Below are 17,014 nucleotides of genomic sequence, written 5' to 3'. Positions count from 1 at the left end.
AGGAGACAATTGAGTTTATGCAGCTGGGGAAAGAGACGATTCAGGGAAAGCCAAGATGATTTCAGTCTAATTCAAATGAATATTTCTGTGGCATAAGCAATGTGCCAGGCATTGAGCTGGATATGGAGGTTACAGACATGGGGAGGTGATGTATAAATAATAATGGGCGCTGCTGCACAACAAACACAACACGCAGACACACACATATAAGCAGAGCCCAGGAAAGGGAGTGTCCACTCCAAGGTCAGGGGACAGAGATCAGAGAATTTGATCAGAGATCAATGACTCTGATCAGAGATCAGTGACTGATTCACTTTTAAAATAGGAAAGGGATTTTCCTAGGAGATAAGCCTAAGAACACCATCCTAGGGAGAGGGATCAGCATGATGCATTTGGAAAATGTAGGCAGCTCACTACTGAGAAAATGCATGGGAATGAGGGAAATGGAAGAAGGCAGGACAGGGACAGTGAATCCCAAAAGGCCTCATGCACCACTGAAACAATGAAATGAGGTGATACGGGGCATATCAGAGGATCTGGACTGGGCTAGACTCCGAGAGTACATTTGAGGACAGGTTATTGTTGGCGCATTGTTGCAGGTGAAAGAGAACAAAAGAGTAGTTCTGTCCATATGACACTCCTCCATGGATACCTCTAGAAACAACAGGATGAGACTCTGAGGGAGCTGGAGGTCCTATGTTATGCAGTTGAGGACCAAGGCCAGTGACATTTGACTTGCTACTGTGACCTCACTGGAACTGACAAGTCCAGGAAACAAGTCCCCTGCACATTCATGAGAAGGTACAGAACTTTGTGTGTTGGCCCTGGTAGAAAAAGCACAACTCTCCTCTATCAGACCTCCCGAGAGAGCAGGAAAACAACCCTCTCCCTTTTCCTCCATAACTTTAAAATGCAGCCAGAAAGCCCGATATCTTCCTTCACTGATGTCATCATATTCCAAAAGCAATAAATAAATGCAGTTTTCTAGGTAGATAATGAAGAGCAAGAGATTATAATGTTTTCTCTACTATTCATCAGAGACAGCACCAACTTGGTGAAATCCATGCAGAGTAAGCATGTATGTTTTTGTGTGTGTGTGTGTCATGTATGTGTATATGCATGTGTGTATATGAATGTGTACACACATGCCCAAGTGAGAGAGGAGAAGGCAGAGGAGATCTCAGAAACCCCTGCTACTGAGGAGTTATACTCCACTCCAAGAAGGGCTGCACTACTCAGGGGTCTAAGACCCTGCAATCAACTCTATGCTTCCAACAAGCACCCCTCTCCCAATTCCCCCAGACCCCACACAAAATTAACTCAGTAGATAATGGCTACCCCAGAAAGTCTAGTTCATGCCCTTAAATCTGACTTGCAAAAAATCAAACAAACGTCTTTCCTTTCTTCTTAGGAATCTGCCAAACGCAGCCAGCCTAAGTTAGATGAAACATGAACCTTTCCCCATTGCCAAAGTATTCCCAGAAGAGCTCAGAAACCCAAGTCTCTGTTTTGGAAATCACCCACATTGATAACAAGAGGTCCCAGAGGCTAGTAAGGGCCCAGCGCATGAACCCAGGGTGGCTGACGTCACTTTGCAAAGCTCTTAAGAGCATTAATGAGTTCATGGGAGTCAAGGCCTCTCAGATGGGAGACACCAGGATAAACCGCCTAGATTTATTTCTCTGCCAGTGGGGTCCTGTCCCACATCCTTCCCTCTCTCACTGAGAGAGCAGCAGACGCAGGGGAGGGGAAGGAGCCTGTGCTTTGGATTTGCATAGACCTCAGTTTGCATGTGGCTAGGCCACACTCAAACTTTTTAACTTGAGAGTGCATCAGAAACACTTGGCCTCTGGCTTCAGAATCATTTAATCATGAAACATTAGATAGAGCCATAGTTTTACACTGGGCACTGGGGATTGAATACATTTGAACAGGCCCCAATTCTGTCCCTGAGAATATCTCAGGAGCAACTACAATGCACTGCACTAAGTATCACATTAGACATATTATGAAAAGTCATGGAAGCCAAAGAGAAAAGGATATTTGTCCTGCATGCAAGGAAACAAAAGGTTTGGAAAGCTTCACCAAGGAGGGTACATTTGTGATGGGCCTTGAAAATACATAGAAGGAGGAAAAAGGACACCCCAAATAGAAAGAAAAGTACAGAGGCAGAACAATAGGTGGCAAGCTTCGGCATTACTAGCTCATCCTGTGGTGTACCCAGAGTTAAGTATGCATAGTCAGGAGTGGCAGAGGCTGGTGCAGATACTTGTGCAGACACAGAAAGGGCTGGTGGACTATGGTGAGAAATTCCTCATGAGGGAAAGAGGACACATCGAATGTCTAAGTAGAGAAGTGACACAATCCCACATGTGTTTTGGATAAAGCACTGCAGCAACTGTGTGCAGCGGGAGCAGAGTATGAAGCTTAAAAGTGGAGAAACCATTCAGGAGGTTAGAGATGCTCAAAGACTGAAGCAGAGTGTTACATAGGGCAACGAGATCAGGGAAGGAAATCAGAAAGCATTTCACGGGAATTGCCCGAACTAGTTCCAGTGTGTTTTGCCACTTCACCTAAGGCAAGCTTCACACAAAAAAATTAATCCTCGGGGATGGGAACATATGAACTTTAGCAAACAGATGTCTCCCAGAAGTTTTTTCTGAAGTGCGTAGATGACATTAACAGCTTGTTTGATGGAGTTTTCTAAAAGTTTAGCATAAACATCCTGTTTGGAGCCACAAACCAGGGGCTCCCACTGCAGCCCTGGAAGTGTCACTGTCCTATCAGGTGACTGAAGTAGTAGGCCCAAGAGGGAGGCAACCAGGCATCTGAGCCAGTTGTATGATGGCAAAGCCCTGGAATCCGCACCCCAGCTCCCCTTCCTCCAAAGCATAAGTGCAAGGGCCTAATGGCAGCCAGCTCCCCTGAGAGCCTGTTTTTCTGCCAGAAGCAAGTTCCTTCTGCCAACATCTCTGCTAGCCTAGCCAACAGATTCCTGTTGCCCACTCAGCCTCATCTGGCCACAGGATTGCTCAGCTGTTCACCAGGTTCCCCTGCCCTGCTCTGGGTCTGATCAGTCCGATGGAGTAGTGGGAGAATTACTGAATACAGAGTCATGTGACCTTGGGCAAGTCACCTCTTCTGTTGGCCCCAGTTTCCTCATCTGTAAGACAGAGGCAGTAACATCTATTCTACCTACAATATGCATCATTATGAAGATTAAATACAAGCTATATTAAAATGCTCTGTGAACTCCAAATCAATAATAGGGTGCCACTGTTTCAACTTCCAATCCAGTCTCCTAGTTTCAGCTTCTTGTTTTGTCTCTACCTTCTTTGAGCAGGCCCCCAGAAAAGGTCATTTTGAGGTTGATCCCAGGGAAGCAGGGATGAAATTCATCAGTCCATCTGTCCATCCATTGCTCCCTGCATTCCACAAGCATATGCCCAGCATATTTCATTCATCAGGCAGCTGCTAGGATTACCAGACACACAGTTTCTGACCTCAAGGATCTCACAGATAAGCCTCTCAACCAGTTTGATGATTAGTGACTAGACACCAGTGGAAGAAATGAGGAAAGATTGAGACAATGAACAAGTAAATATAAGATTTTTGAAGAAGTTAGACGGAGAAAGGAGAAAAAAAAATGAGAAAGGGGAATGGCAACTTCTGTGGTGCTGCCCAAAAATTGCCCTGGCTTCCTGTGTCAGGTTCTTCTCTATTCACCTCTATTCCAAAGCTAAGCCTGTTCTTGGAACAGAGCAAAGGCGCAATGAAGACTAATGGATGTTTAAATGATGTTCCAGGAACCAACTCCATGAATTCAAATCCTGGCTCCCTCATTTACTGTTTGACCATGGGCAAATTATGTGATTTATTTGTGCCTCAGTATCCTCTATAAAAATGGGTAGATAATGATTGTACCTATTTTAAAATGTTGTTGTGAAAATTTAAATGACTTCATATTTATAAAATGCTTAAAACAATGCCTGGCACCTTGTAATTATTCTGAGTGTTTACCATTATTATTGCTATTATTATTATTACTACTACTACTACCATAATTATTAAGCAATCATGAAACAGAAGTGGTGGCTATCTCTTAGGCAGCAGGCAGCCACTCAAGTTCACAATCACTTCAATTGTCCAAACCTAGTGAAGCTAAACACCAGAAGAGGGGGCTGCTCCCAGCCAAGCAGACACCAGCAAGGGCTCTGCCTGGTGCTCTCTGACTTGCGTGGCCACATTTTATCTCCGGGAGCAGAACCAAATATCCTCATTACTCCTGACAATGTGTCCAAAAGAGGCAGAGACCAGCCCTCTCAGGGACTGTCCTGCAGCCAAGGAAATGGGCATAGCAGGTTACGTGCTGTCTATCCATCTACCCGCTCAGGCAAATTGGATAATCTCCAAAGAGCCAAACAGGCCAATTCAAAGACACCAGGTTTCTCTTCAGAGTTTCCAGGGGCAGCAGATGAATGGAACAGTACCCCAAAGGTACAAGACAAATGCCTCACTGTGCTTGGGGCCAAAGGCAAGTTTCTGCTCTAAGAAGGACACTGACTTAGAGTCAGGGCAGCTGAACTTGAATTTAGGCTCTGCCGCCCACGAGCTGGGGACCATGGGTAAGTTCCCTAACCTCTTAGATTATATGTGTCTTCAATTATATGATGGGAATAATAAAACCTACTTCTCAGAATTAACTTATATCCTAGCCAAAGGTGTAGCACATTATAGGCATTCAAAGCTGTGAGATGAAACTCTTTATTGGATCTGGTATCAATATTGGCGTTGACTATTACTTGCATCTTCCATACAGGAAAAAGACAATGACTCACTCACCAACACATGTTCCATGCACTTCTCTTCTTGCCCACCAGAGCTGGGCCCTGCACGTGGGGGTGACTGATGTGCAGAGGGACAAGGGCAAGGGCACGCCCTGCCAAATTCTCCATTAACAAGCTGTGCACATGCCCAGCACAATCTGTACCAGCCATGGGAATTCAAGACTATGGGGTCCCTGAGGAATCATCATGTTAAAAAGAAAACAAAACAGCCAGGCCAATTAATGAAAAAAGAGGGACTGGCTAAGACATGGAAACTCCAGGAAACCCAGCAGGCAACAGCAGCCAACTTCCTGAAACTTGATTTTGGTTAAGCTTGCCGCCTTCTGTGATTTTTTACTCAAGCCAAGTATCTTTTACCCAAGGGTATCTTTCTTCATACCCTCAAGGAATCCTTCAAAAGGCCCAGCTCCTTCCAGGCCTGCAAGACCCAAGTCACTCACCCTCCTGGAGCCTCAGTCTTCCCATGTGTGACTTGGAAACAGTAGGATCTGCCTCTTGGAGCAGCTGGGAAGATTAAAGGAGGGAATGTCCATGGTGTGCCCAGGACTGGGGAGGTCCTCAGTAGGTTCCCCCCATATCACTTCATGGTTTGGACATTGGTGGGTTATTGCACAAGGTAGAACATGAGTAAAGGTTTATTAACTGGAAAGACATTTTTACATTCCTGATTTTTAGGCATTTCACGTGGTGTATGTTTCCTAACTCCCTAGACCTACAAGAGATTGTGTCAGCATTTTTCTCCTACCAAACATAAGTTTTGATAAATTGTTCTTCCACACTCAGAATGGAGAGCAAGAAAAAGCCAAGGTTGGGGAGGGGCAGCACGGAGACCCCAACTCAAGGCTTTCTATCTCTAGCTTCTTTTCTTCCTTCTCCTCTCTCCCTTCCATCATCAGCTCTTCTTTAATTTCCACTTACATGCTAGTATTGCTGAATAAGTGCCCAAAAGGTACAGGACAAATGTCTCACTGTGCTCAGGACCCAGGCAAGTCTCTGCTCTAGGAAGAAGGTGGGGGCAACTGGATTAAATTTGGACTCTGCCTCCCACCAGCTGGGGAAGCTGGGGCAAGTTCCCAAACCCTTTAGAGCCTCTGTGGCTTCATCTGGGATGAGGAGGCATTCCTGGGACTCTAATCCAGCTCTGGCTTAAAATCTCATGGGTTTCTCACTACCCTGGGCTGAAATTTTAAGAAGTGAAACAAAACAAATCACTTCTCTTAAGGAAAGATTATATTTGTTCTCCTCATCCAGCCCCAGAGAAATTCCTTGAGCTAACGTTATCATATTTCTACCCTATGATGTTGCTAAAGAAGCTGAAATGGACTCAATTAGTCTGGAGTAAGAGAACACTGCCCACAGAGGCCACCTGTAACCCCTACAAGCCCCTCCTGCCCCCAAGCAGGTGATGAATGGGTTTACTTTGCACATTCACTTCTCAAAACCTCCAGCTACAAGAACCCATCAAGTGACATGAAGTAAACACCCGGCACAAACCTGCAGCATGTCCTTTCTCTCACCCAGCCATGGCTTGGTGCCCAGAAATTCTTCATCCCACCTAAACACTGGGCTGTTCCCAAACAGGTGTCATCAGACTCTGAGGACCGGGCCCAACCAGTCTCTAGAGGGCTGCTACGAGGCTCTTCCTGTTTCCAGGCAGACTGATGGGGGTCACCTGACCAGAGGAGACTTCAGTGTTTAGGGTTTTGGCTTCAGGTTCTGACTCAAAGCAGAAAGTCTGTGAAAATGAGAGTTAAAGTCACAGAGGGAGGCAATGAAGTGAAGAGCACTATCTGAATGCAGTTCCACCAAAAGTCAATGAACAAATCGGTCAACAGTGGAGAGGCCTTGAAGCCTGGCTCCACCACGCAGCTCTGTGACCCTGGAAACCTTATTCAACTTTTCTCAGTTTTCACTTTTGCAAAATAGGAATGTGTAATTATTTCTAGTATTCACGACTGCCCTGAGCACTGTGAGATGACGTATGTGTGAAACATCTGGCACAGAGAAGGCCCCCGTGAAACATGGCCCTCAAATTTGTTCACTTTGATTCTTTGTTTCATGAACAGAGGGGTCAGTCCACGGAGGACAGCCCACTGTGGGTTTTCTCTGTGGAGCGATCTCGCCTTCCTCGCCCCTGTGGTGAAACCGCCTTTGCAAAATTATAATTGAGGAAATTATGACAGTGAAAGAAATCAGACCTAACCAAATCTATCTTGCCTCTAACCCTTAAGCCGTCCTTGTTCATTCCTGGGCATAGGCCGAACTAACTTTGGGAAGGAATTCAGTTCATGGTTTGACTCTGAAACAAAATTTCTAACAGCCCTTTCCCGAAAAGACCCCCTTCTTGCCTGGGGACCAGTCTGCCTTTGCAAGACTAACAAATTAGCTACAAGATTAGAAATTGGCCGGGCACAGTGGCTCATGCCTGTAATCCCAGCACTTTGGGAGGCCCAGGCAGGTGTATCATCTGAGGTCAGGAGTTCAAGACAACCCTGGTCAACATGGTGAAACCTCATCTCTACAAAAATACAAAAATTAGCTGGGCATGATGGCAGGTGCCTGTAATCCCAGCTACTCAGGATGCTGAGGCAGGAGAATTGCTTGAACCTGGGAGGCAGAGGTTGCAGTGAGCCAAAATCACGCCATTGCTCTCCAGCCTGGCCAACAGAGCGAGACTTCGTCTCAGAAAAAAAAAAAAAGAAAAGAAAAGAAACTACAGTTGAGGGGTCATGCAGCCTCTGGCTCCAAGAGTCTGAACCTCCCCAGATTGCTCCTGGAGGTAACATCACTTTTGTAAAACCTAAGATCAGTGCTTGAGATATTTTGCCGACCCCACACTTGATGGATCAGCTGACACCACCCAGACCGGTAATCTAGCCAAACCAGTTCTGCCATCACCTACAGGAACAGAAAACAGCAAGAAAATCTCACTTCAACTCCCTATGATTCCATCTCCAACCTGACCAATCAGCACTCCCCACTTCCCAAGCCCCTACCCGCCAAATTATCTTTAAAAACTCTGATCCTCAAATGCTCAGGGAGACTGACTTGAGTAATAATAAAACTCCAGTCTCTCGCACAGCCAGCTCTGCGTGAATTACTCTTTCTCCATTGCAATTCCCCATCTTGATAAATCAGTTCTGTCTAGGCAGCAGGCAAGGTGAAACCATTGGGAGGTTACAGTGGGATTGACAGAAGTCAGAAAGTCCCCATCAATGATGTATGAGTTCACTGTTGGCCTCTTGGATCAGAAGCCAGGAATTAAGTCAACTTTGATTTTTACATTGAACCTGCCCAGAAGTGTCTATAAATGTTATAGTTAGAACAATGTGGATCAGAAACGCTAGGCAGACATTTTGGTGGATATAAGTCATTTTGAAATCATGCATTCTCTCAGCACCAGTTCAATATCACTACTTTGTAGATTTTTCTTTTAATATGCCACCAGTTTTAAAATATTGTTCTTAAGGGGAAAAAACACTAATGGGCTAAAATTATCCTGAACCTTCCATTCTGAAAAGCAAAATATTTACAAACATGGCGTGCTGACCCTGAGAAGGATGGCTCACACCTGGGGTTGCTTTGGGATTTTTTTTTTTTTTTTTTTTTTTTTTTTTAGATGTGACATCTAGTGGTTGGTGAAAAAACAGCCATCAAAAACCAGGTAGAGAGGTAGAACTTCACCTGATTCACCCCCACTGGATGAGAATATTTTTTAGTTTTTTAATTTCTAAATTGAACTATTCACAGGAGATGAAAAGCTATATGCCAGAATAATTTTTGACATTAATTTGTATTTTGTTCTCTGTGATTCTCACCTCCACTTTATACCCAATTCTAAGCAAATAACCAGGTAGCTAAGTCTGTGGCCCCCTCCTATCTTCTGTAAAATCTTAAACTCAATGAAAACATTATGCTGGTGAGTGAGCAGGTGCTGGGAGGAAGGAACAGGGGGTGCTGATTGCCTTTGAAGGAGAGATAGGAGACATAGGCCCCAGAGGGCAAGAACTCCAAACTGAAGACAGGTTCCTCTGAGGAGCACTGTGTGGCCTGCCGTGTAGCAGGGTGGTGGCAGGACCTCACAGGGGTGACTGCAGGAGGCCCCAGCATGGGAGCACATCTGGCACACAGGGTCTCTGTGTGTTGACTATGGCAGATATGCAGCAAAGCCACCAACACTATTGCAGGGAGTCAAGCTGGGACATGCAAGTCCATGGTACCCAATGTAAACCACTGAGCCACAGCTGGGGTTTTCTTTCCCTCCCTCCCACTCTGTGCTGCTCTGATTCCTAGGACATCTGTGAGCCTTGGGAAGGGGGAGCCCCTGTAACAACTCTTTGAACTTTCTGACAACTTTTGGGGATAGTATTTTGGAATAAGATTAAAGTTGATTTTTAGAAAATTAAGGCAGATGATATGTCTTGCAGGCCTAGGTGTAGGGGCTAAACTTTCTACCTAAAGGCTCTCCTTGCCCCATAAGGCTTCTATTCCCACTTTAGTCCTCACTTACAAATTTCATTTCATTCAAGACTCTACAAAATTAAGATTCTTGGTTTTATCACCATTGAATTATAATTAATGAATTTAGATATCAAATGTGATTACCAGAGTCCAGCTTCCTCCTTTCAGTCAGGTGGAGCTGGTGTGATATGAGGATCTCCTGGAATGTGTTCAACACACCCCATTCATGACCATCACCCCAACATCCCTGCTAACCCAGGTCTCTAGGAGCAGGAAAGGTAGAAAGAGCACAATGTATTGTTTTTAACTTTTTTGGAAGTAATTTCTGACTTACAAAAAGTTGCAAAAACAAAAATAGTACAAACAATATCCACATACACTTTACCCAGATTCACCTACTATTAACATTTTACCTCAATTGCTTTTCTCTCCCTTGCCTTCTGCCTCCTCCCCCTGCATATATACATGTGTGAGTGTGTGTGTGTGTCTGTGTGTCTGTGTGTAGTGAATACATTTAATTTAATTTTTATTTATTTTTCTGAACCACATTAAGTTACACACATTATGGCCTTTTACCCCTAAATATTTAAGGTTCTATTTCCTAAGAACAGAGATAGCATACTACAATTATCAGCCTCTTATATTTACACTGATACAGTACTTTAATCTCCCATACACACTCCAGTTTTGTCAACTGATCTAATAATGTCCTTTATAGTATTTTTTTCTCCAGGCAGAATCCAGTCTATGGTCAGGAATTGCATTTAATTGTCATGCCTCTTTAGCCCTATGTAATCAGGAGCATTTCCAACAGCCTATTCTTGTCTTTTAGGACATTGAGATTTTTTTAAGAATACACCTTCCCCCCAACACGTTTTTTATAAGAGAATGTTCCTCATTTTATGTGTGACTGATGTTTCCTTGTGATTAGATTGAGGTTTTGTATTCTCAGCCAGAACTCAGCATAAACAATGTTTCCTTCTGGGGCCTCACATCTAGAGGCACAAAATATCAGTCTCTCATAAGTAATTCTCATTTTGATCACCTGGTCAAGGTACTATCAGATTTTTCCTCAATATTTCACTGTCTTATTTTCTCCCTTGCAAGAGTCTTTAAAGCCATGCAAATATCCTACCCTTCATGAAAAGTCCACCCACCCCCCTAGATAGAATATCCATTGACGATTCTTGCCTGATCTGATCTTTACCACAATGGATGCAAAATTATTATTGTAGAAGCTCTACAGGTCACTAGGGTGCTGGTACCTCTATATTTCAAACAATTGAGAACCACTAGATAGAGAATTCCTAAAACAATGACAGGTGCTGAAGATTTTATGTAGAGGAGTTATGCAAGATAATGTTATAGGTATTTATCAAAGAAGGAACAGAACCCAATATTTATCAAGCACCTACTATCAATATAGCCAAGCCCTTCATATATATTATCTCAATGACCCTTTATGGCCACTCTTTGAGGTAGGTATTCTTGTTGCCTTTTATAGATTGAGGGATTAGTTAACATGCTCAGAGTCATACATCTACCAAGCGACTACACTGAAATGTAAACCTAGTTCCATCTGACTTAAAAACCAATGCCTTTTACACTCTGCTATTTTCATGGCTAGCTTCTGGTTCTCTCCAAAATGGATCCAAGTGTTAGGTCTACTCATCAAACTGAGTGTCCACTGGGATAGGAGACATCATGCAGGAATACTCTGTGCCATCCAGAACTTCGGTTGAATGCAGCCCACGTACAATGCTCAAGTAGTGGCTGATGAAGGCCACCAGCAATTATCCAAAAAGATTCACTGGATTCGGTGCCCACATTGACCCTTTTTTCTATCTGTCCTGGAGTGATGAATCAAGATGTCCCATGCCTCCACATTGTCTGAGCCTATCATGGAGCCAGAAAACAACCAACCATATGGCCTAGCGAAAGATCTACTGAGGAGCCTCTTGCACTTCTCCTTTCCTTTTCAAGAAGGCTTTTCCAAAATGCCCAAACAGATCCTTTTTTGTTCCCCCAGTTTCACACTACAATGTCCTCTATTGTTTTTTAAGCCAAATTACATTTCCCTTTGGAATCTGCTTTGGCTTTGCCAAGAAGCAATGGCAACAGTCTAGTTTGTGATAGAACTCACTCAGAAATATAAAATTAAGGGTAGTAATGGGTTCAAGCAGTTAACAAAACAGACAGGGTGGCCACTCCAGAGAGAGCAACCTTAGCAAGAAAGTAGCAAAAGGGAAGGGAATTTATTTCACTAGCACCTTGTGCTGACTCACTACCCCTTAGCCCAGATATTTATAATGCTACTAACATGTAATGAGCAATCTTGGGCAGTGCACATACACTCTCTCTCAGTTGCTGAGGTTTGAGTGAAGCTGCTCTATCCTTCGGCTCCAGGGGTGGCCACCTGATTTAAACCTGGCCAATGCATGCATCCAACTGTCCCCCAGCCATAGTGATTGGTTCAAGGATGGGCACATGATCCAATTCAGGCCAACAGGACTGTGTCATAGACTTAAAGCTGGAATAACAGGAAGAGAAAAATGTTCTTTCTCTTTTAAGGACAATGTAATGGACACCACTATAGAGACAGGGTTTGCCCGAGAGTAAAGCCAACACAAAAGAAAGTAGAGCCAACAGATAGAAAAAGAGAGACAGGGAACAAACATGAGGGCATATTTTGAGCCACTAAATCCAACTATACCAAAGCTAGGCTACTTTTTAGTTTCTTTCTGTTTCATGAGTCAAGAAATTAGGTTTTTCACCAAAATCAGTTGAGTTTAGCCCTTGTTACTTGCAACCAAAAGAATCCTGACCAACAGAGACATATACGTATCCAAATAGCTTTACAGTGTGTCAGATTGGTAGCTGTCAGAAATGAAGAACACGTGGTATTACACATGTTCACAGGAGAAAGACATCACTTCCAATGGAGCAATCAGGGAAGGCTGCATGAAAGAGGTGGTATTTGGACAAGCTCCTAATGAATTTGTAGGAACATCTGGAAGACCTCCCCTACAAGGTGGGAGGTCGGGTGGGGGTAAGAGGGAAGGAGAATAATACTAAGGAAGATGATCAAGAGAAGCAAAGGTGTGCAATGTTTTAAAGCAAATTCCAGACATCACTTCACTAATAAAATCTTCAGTATTTATCTCGAACAGATAAAGACTGTTTTAACATAACCACAAGACCATTCTGACACTCAACAAAAAACAATTCCTTAATAATATCTAATAGCCAGTCTATGTTCAACTTTCCAATGGTGTCCAATGTGTTTTTCACATTTGTTCAAATCATGATCCAAGTCAGGCACCAGAGGGTTTGAACAGTCAGATTTACAAGTTTAAAAGATCAGTCTCAAAAATTTACAAGAGACAAACCTTTCGAAGGTAGGTAAGTTAGGAGGTGACAGCCATGATCTTAGTGAGAAACATGGACAGAGAAGAGGCTGTAGAGATGGAGAGAGGGGTGGATTTCAAACTATGCAGGAGATAAAGTCTTCCTACAAGGGAAGGAATCAAAGGTGAGGAATCAAGGATGACAAATAACTTTCTGATTAAGGTGAAGGCAGAGTGAGGAAGCAGCACCATTAGCAGAAGCAGAAAGAAGACTCGGAGAACAAATTAATCAATTTAAGAAATCGTTTTTTGGCCAGGCGTGGTGGCTCACTTTGGAAGGCTGAGGCGGGCAGATCATGAGGTCAGGAGATCGAGACCATCCTGGACAACATGGTGAAACCCCGTCTCTACTAAAAATACAAAAAAAAAAAAAAAATTAGCTGGGCGTGGTGGCAGGCACCTGTAGTCCCAGCTACTCAGGAAGCTGAGGCAGGAGAATGGCGTGAACCCGGGAGGTGGAACTTGCAGTGAGCCGAGATTGAGCCACTGCACTCCAGCCTGGGCTACGGAGCGAGACTCCGTCTCAGAAAAAAAGAAAAGAAAAAAAGAAATCGTCTTTTGAGAGCCTGCCATAAGCCCTGGAACCCAGTTGAGAACAAATGGGACAAAATCCCTGTCCTTAGTCCCAGCTAGTCGGGAGGCTGAGGCAGGAGAATCGCTTGAACCAGGGAGGCGGAGGTTGCGATGAGCCGAGATCGCACCACTGCACTCCAGCCTGGCAACAGAGTGAGACTCCGTTAAAAAAAAAAAAAAAAAAAAAAAAAGCTTTTCCTTCGGAGCTTACATGCTAATTGATGGGTGAGGGAGAGGAATAAACAACAAAATACAAGTTTGGCAAATAAAAATAATTCAGATAAGCTATGAATGAATTAAAATCCATGATGTGATAGATAAGGTCTGGGGCCAGGGGTAAGGGTTGGACTTCTTCAGACAGAATGGTCAGTGCAGGCCTCTCTGAGGTTCTGGCCCTTAAACAGAGACCTGAACCAGGAGCTGGAGCTGGCGGTGAGGATGAACACTCAAGGCAGGGGGCAGTGCAAAGACAGAGTGCAAATGAGCTCCAACAAGAGTGTCTTAGCCTCGGTCCTCAAACTCCAAGACGGGATTAAATGTGCAAAGATTTCAGAGGTGCAATGCCTGCTAATAAAGTGGCGGGGCGGGGTGGGGGGAGGCGCTGGAGAGGCTGGAAGAGGAAGAGAAGATTGGGTGGAAGCCCCCTAGACCACCCGGGATTCTCACGGTCCAGCAAGGCCGTCTGGGAGCAAAGTCAGCAGTCAGAGGAGTTCAGAGTGTCCCAGGGACTCACCTGCCTCAGTTTCCCTGCCACCTGGCCAAGCCCTGATAGGCGGGGCCTCGACCCAAAGCCCTGCGCAGCGTTGGCCCCTGGCCAATGACCCTCCCTGTCGTTAGAGACCCGACCCTGAGCAAGGCTGAGTGCAAGGAGACCGGGTCAGAAAGGAATGCAAAGGCCCCCTGGCAGGCTGAGGTTAAGGGATTTTAACCTAAGGGCAGAAAGGGAGTACGTCTAAGGGACACTGGGTGGAGCTGTCCCGCAGGCCATGGCTCTGGAGTTTGGGAGACGTCTCCAGGAATCTGTGGCGCACAGGTGGCACAAACACCTCAGAGGGAATGGGAACAGTCAGAACATGTGGAGTGAAAAGAGGGGGCACATCCACATAAGGAACAGATGAAGAAAGGGGAGTCAGGTAGAAGGGGGTGACCCATCAAGCACTGGGGCCAAGGAGGGCTTCTGGAAGAAGGCAGAAGTGAGGTCTTTCCCTCAAACTACAGAAAATGCAGCCTCTCTCTCTCTCTGTCTCTAACAGCCCAGCAAATGACAGTACCCCAACCATCTGAAAGTAAGTCTCTTCTCTAGCACCCCTGGCAGTGACAGGGAAAGCATGGAACATCACAATGAGATGAACCCCCCTCAGAAATCACTTCTTTTTCTCCCGGTCACTGCCTCATTTCTCTGTCCAGCCAGGGCCATGCATGCCTTGGCCACAAACCACAGTTATGACCCCTCCATCCATGGAGCACGCAGGCACTTTACAGGGATTATTCTTTATGATAATCACAGACCTCCTAGGAATTGGAGATTATTCTCACCATTTTACGGAATAGGAAACAGGCTCAGAGAAGCTTAGTGAGGACGACTATGCTGAAAGTGACACTTGCGACCTTTGGTGAAGGAAAAGTCAGGCTGGCACTGCTAGCAGGACCAGCCACTAGGTGCAGTGGTCATAGGGCAACGTCTGGGGTTACCCATCAGCCATGCGGGTCACACCAGGCCTGGAACCCAAATGTAGAGGTCCATTCCTAGGCCCAGCTCCAAGGTACTTAGCCTAAGTCCTGATGTCAGGAATTGAAGTTCAGTTCAGTCTTGAAGTTTCTGAATGGTTCATTGCTGCATTTTCCAAAAGGCTCAAGAAGGTGTCTTGCTCATTGTGGTCTGGTGACTACAGGGGCAGGACTTGGAGCCAGACCTGGGTTTAACTGCTGTGTTGGCCCCATTGCTTACTGACCCCTTCGCTGTGAGCAATTCACCCACATCTCCTGCCTCAGTTTCTCTACTAGAAAATGAGACTAATGATACCTCTCTTTCTGGAATGTTAGGAAGATTGAATAATATATGTAAAGCATAGCACATAAAGACACAAGAAAAACAAAGTAAGGGCTCTGTACTTATTTATTTCTACCTTACCTTGTTCCAAAAGAGATTTAAGGCTGCTGGTGCACAATAAATATTTGTTAACTGAATAAATGTAAAATAGAAAATAGAGACTAATGAGCTTGATCTCCCACAGAGAGGCTCAAAGAGAAAATGAGGGAAAATTGCCTACGGTGAAATTCATTAGGTTGTTTTTAAAATCAATGATTTGAGGTCCAGCCTTTCACTAGAAGGGAAAAAATGAATTTATTATAGTTTTTAGGTGCAGTTAGGATAATAGGTAGCATTCCAAATAATATGCCTCTTTTCACTAGTTAATAGCATTGAACTTTACATCCCCATACCCCTTTTCTTCCTGGGTCCTCAAATGCATGCATATGAAAGAATTCCTGAATGCTGTCCAGCGAGGGGGCAGAAGAGATCAAGGCACCAGCTAGCTAATTTATTATCAGAATAACTGATAATAAATTATTAGTTCTTCTAATACAGAAGAACCTCTCACAATTTACGAAGTCTTTACCATGAGACCTGAAAGAGGCAGTGAGCTATAAAACACAAGTCGCTCAAACTGAGTTCATGTTGTCACAACAGCTGTGGCAGTAGCAGCACAGAGGGCTTCTTAAAGATGCCCACTAAATGTTCACCATAGTGTTGTTTATAGTTAAAATACAGGAAGCAACCTCAATGTTGCTCAATGAAGACTGCCTTAAACCAGTGCTTCTCACACTGTAATGTGACATGAACCACCTGAGGATGTTGTGAAAACAGCAGATTCTGAGCCAGCTGGGGGTGAGATGCTGCATTTCTAACAAGCTTCTAGGTGAGACCAGTATCCACAGACCACATTTATGAGTAGCAAAACCTTGGCTAAAATAACCAGTAATAAGTTTATACTGGAATAATGTACACCTCTTAAAAATGATGATGTGAATCTGTATATATGCATATGGCAGGGAGTGTAGGATAAATTGTTTTTTGATGTTTTTGTTTTGTTTTGTTTTTTGTTTTTTTTGGTTTTTTCTTTTTAGATGGAGTCTCGCTCTGTCACCCAGGCAAGAGTTCAGTGGCACAATCTCGGCTCACTGCAACCTCTGCCTCCCGGGTTCAAGTGATTCTTCTGCCTCAGCCTTCTGAGTAGCTGGGACTACAGGCACACGCCACCATGCCCGGCTAATTTTTGTATTTTTAGTAGAGATGGGGTTTCACTATATTAACCAGGCTGGTCTCAAACTCCTGGCCTCATGATCTGCCCGCCTCGGCCTCCCAAAGTGCTGGGATTACAGGCATGAGCTACCGTGCCCGGCCTGTTTGTTTGTTTTTTAAGAGACAGCATCTCACTCCGTTGCCCAGGCTGGAGTGCAATGGTGCAGTCCTAGCTCACTGCAAGCTTGAACTCTTGGGCTCAAGGAATCCTTCCACCTCAACCTCCCGAGAAGCTAGGACTATAGGCATGCAACACCATGTCTGGCTAATTTTTTTTTTATTTTTTGTACAGATGGGGTCTTGCTATGTTGACTAGGCCAGTCTCAAACTCCTAGCCTCAAGCAGTTCTACCTTGGCCTCCCAAAGTGCTGGGATTCCAGGTGTGGTATTATTAAGTGATAAAAGTAGGGCACCCAGTGGAAAAC

General features: G+C 44.5%; 1 protein-coding gene across 12 annotated transcripts in view; it reads right to left on the bottom strand.

Moving 5' to 3' along the window:
- The window catches only part of PDE1C (phosphodiesterase 1C), a 573,061-nt gene that overhangs the window by 518,623 nt on the left and 37,424 nt on the right, over nucleotides 1–17,014 (bottom strand). Inside the window, exons 1-2 of one of the 12 annotated variants that reach the window (XM_063667410.1) lie at nucleotides 6,342–6,577; nucleotides 5,288–5,351 (exon numbers count right to left, since the gene is read on the bottom strand). The exons of 10 other annotated variants lie outside the window; for them this stretch is intronic. In XM_063667410.1, the coding sequence (XP_063523480.1) occupies nucleotides 5,288–5,351; nucleotides 6,342–6,350 (73 nt within the window). In that variant the 5' untranslated portion in view covers nucleotides 6,351–6,577. Of the gene's footprint in view, nucleotides 1–5,287; nucleotides 5,352–6,341; nucleotides 6,578–17,014 lie in introns of those variants that run through there. One more of the 12 variants, XM_063667407.1, reaches the window with a different exon arrangement.

Source organism: Pongo pygmaeus, chromosome 6 (assembly GCF_028885625.2).
Source record: "Pongo pygmaeus isolate AG05252 chromosome 6, NHGRI_mPonPyg2-v2.0_pri, whole genome shotgun sequence".
Taxonomy (NCBI): domain Eukaryota; kingdom Metazoa; phylum Chordata; class Mammalia; order Primates; family Hominidae; genus Pongo; species Pongo pygmaeus.
This window is presented reverse-complemented; position numbering and strand designations above follow the sequence as displayed.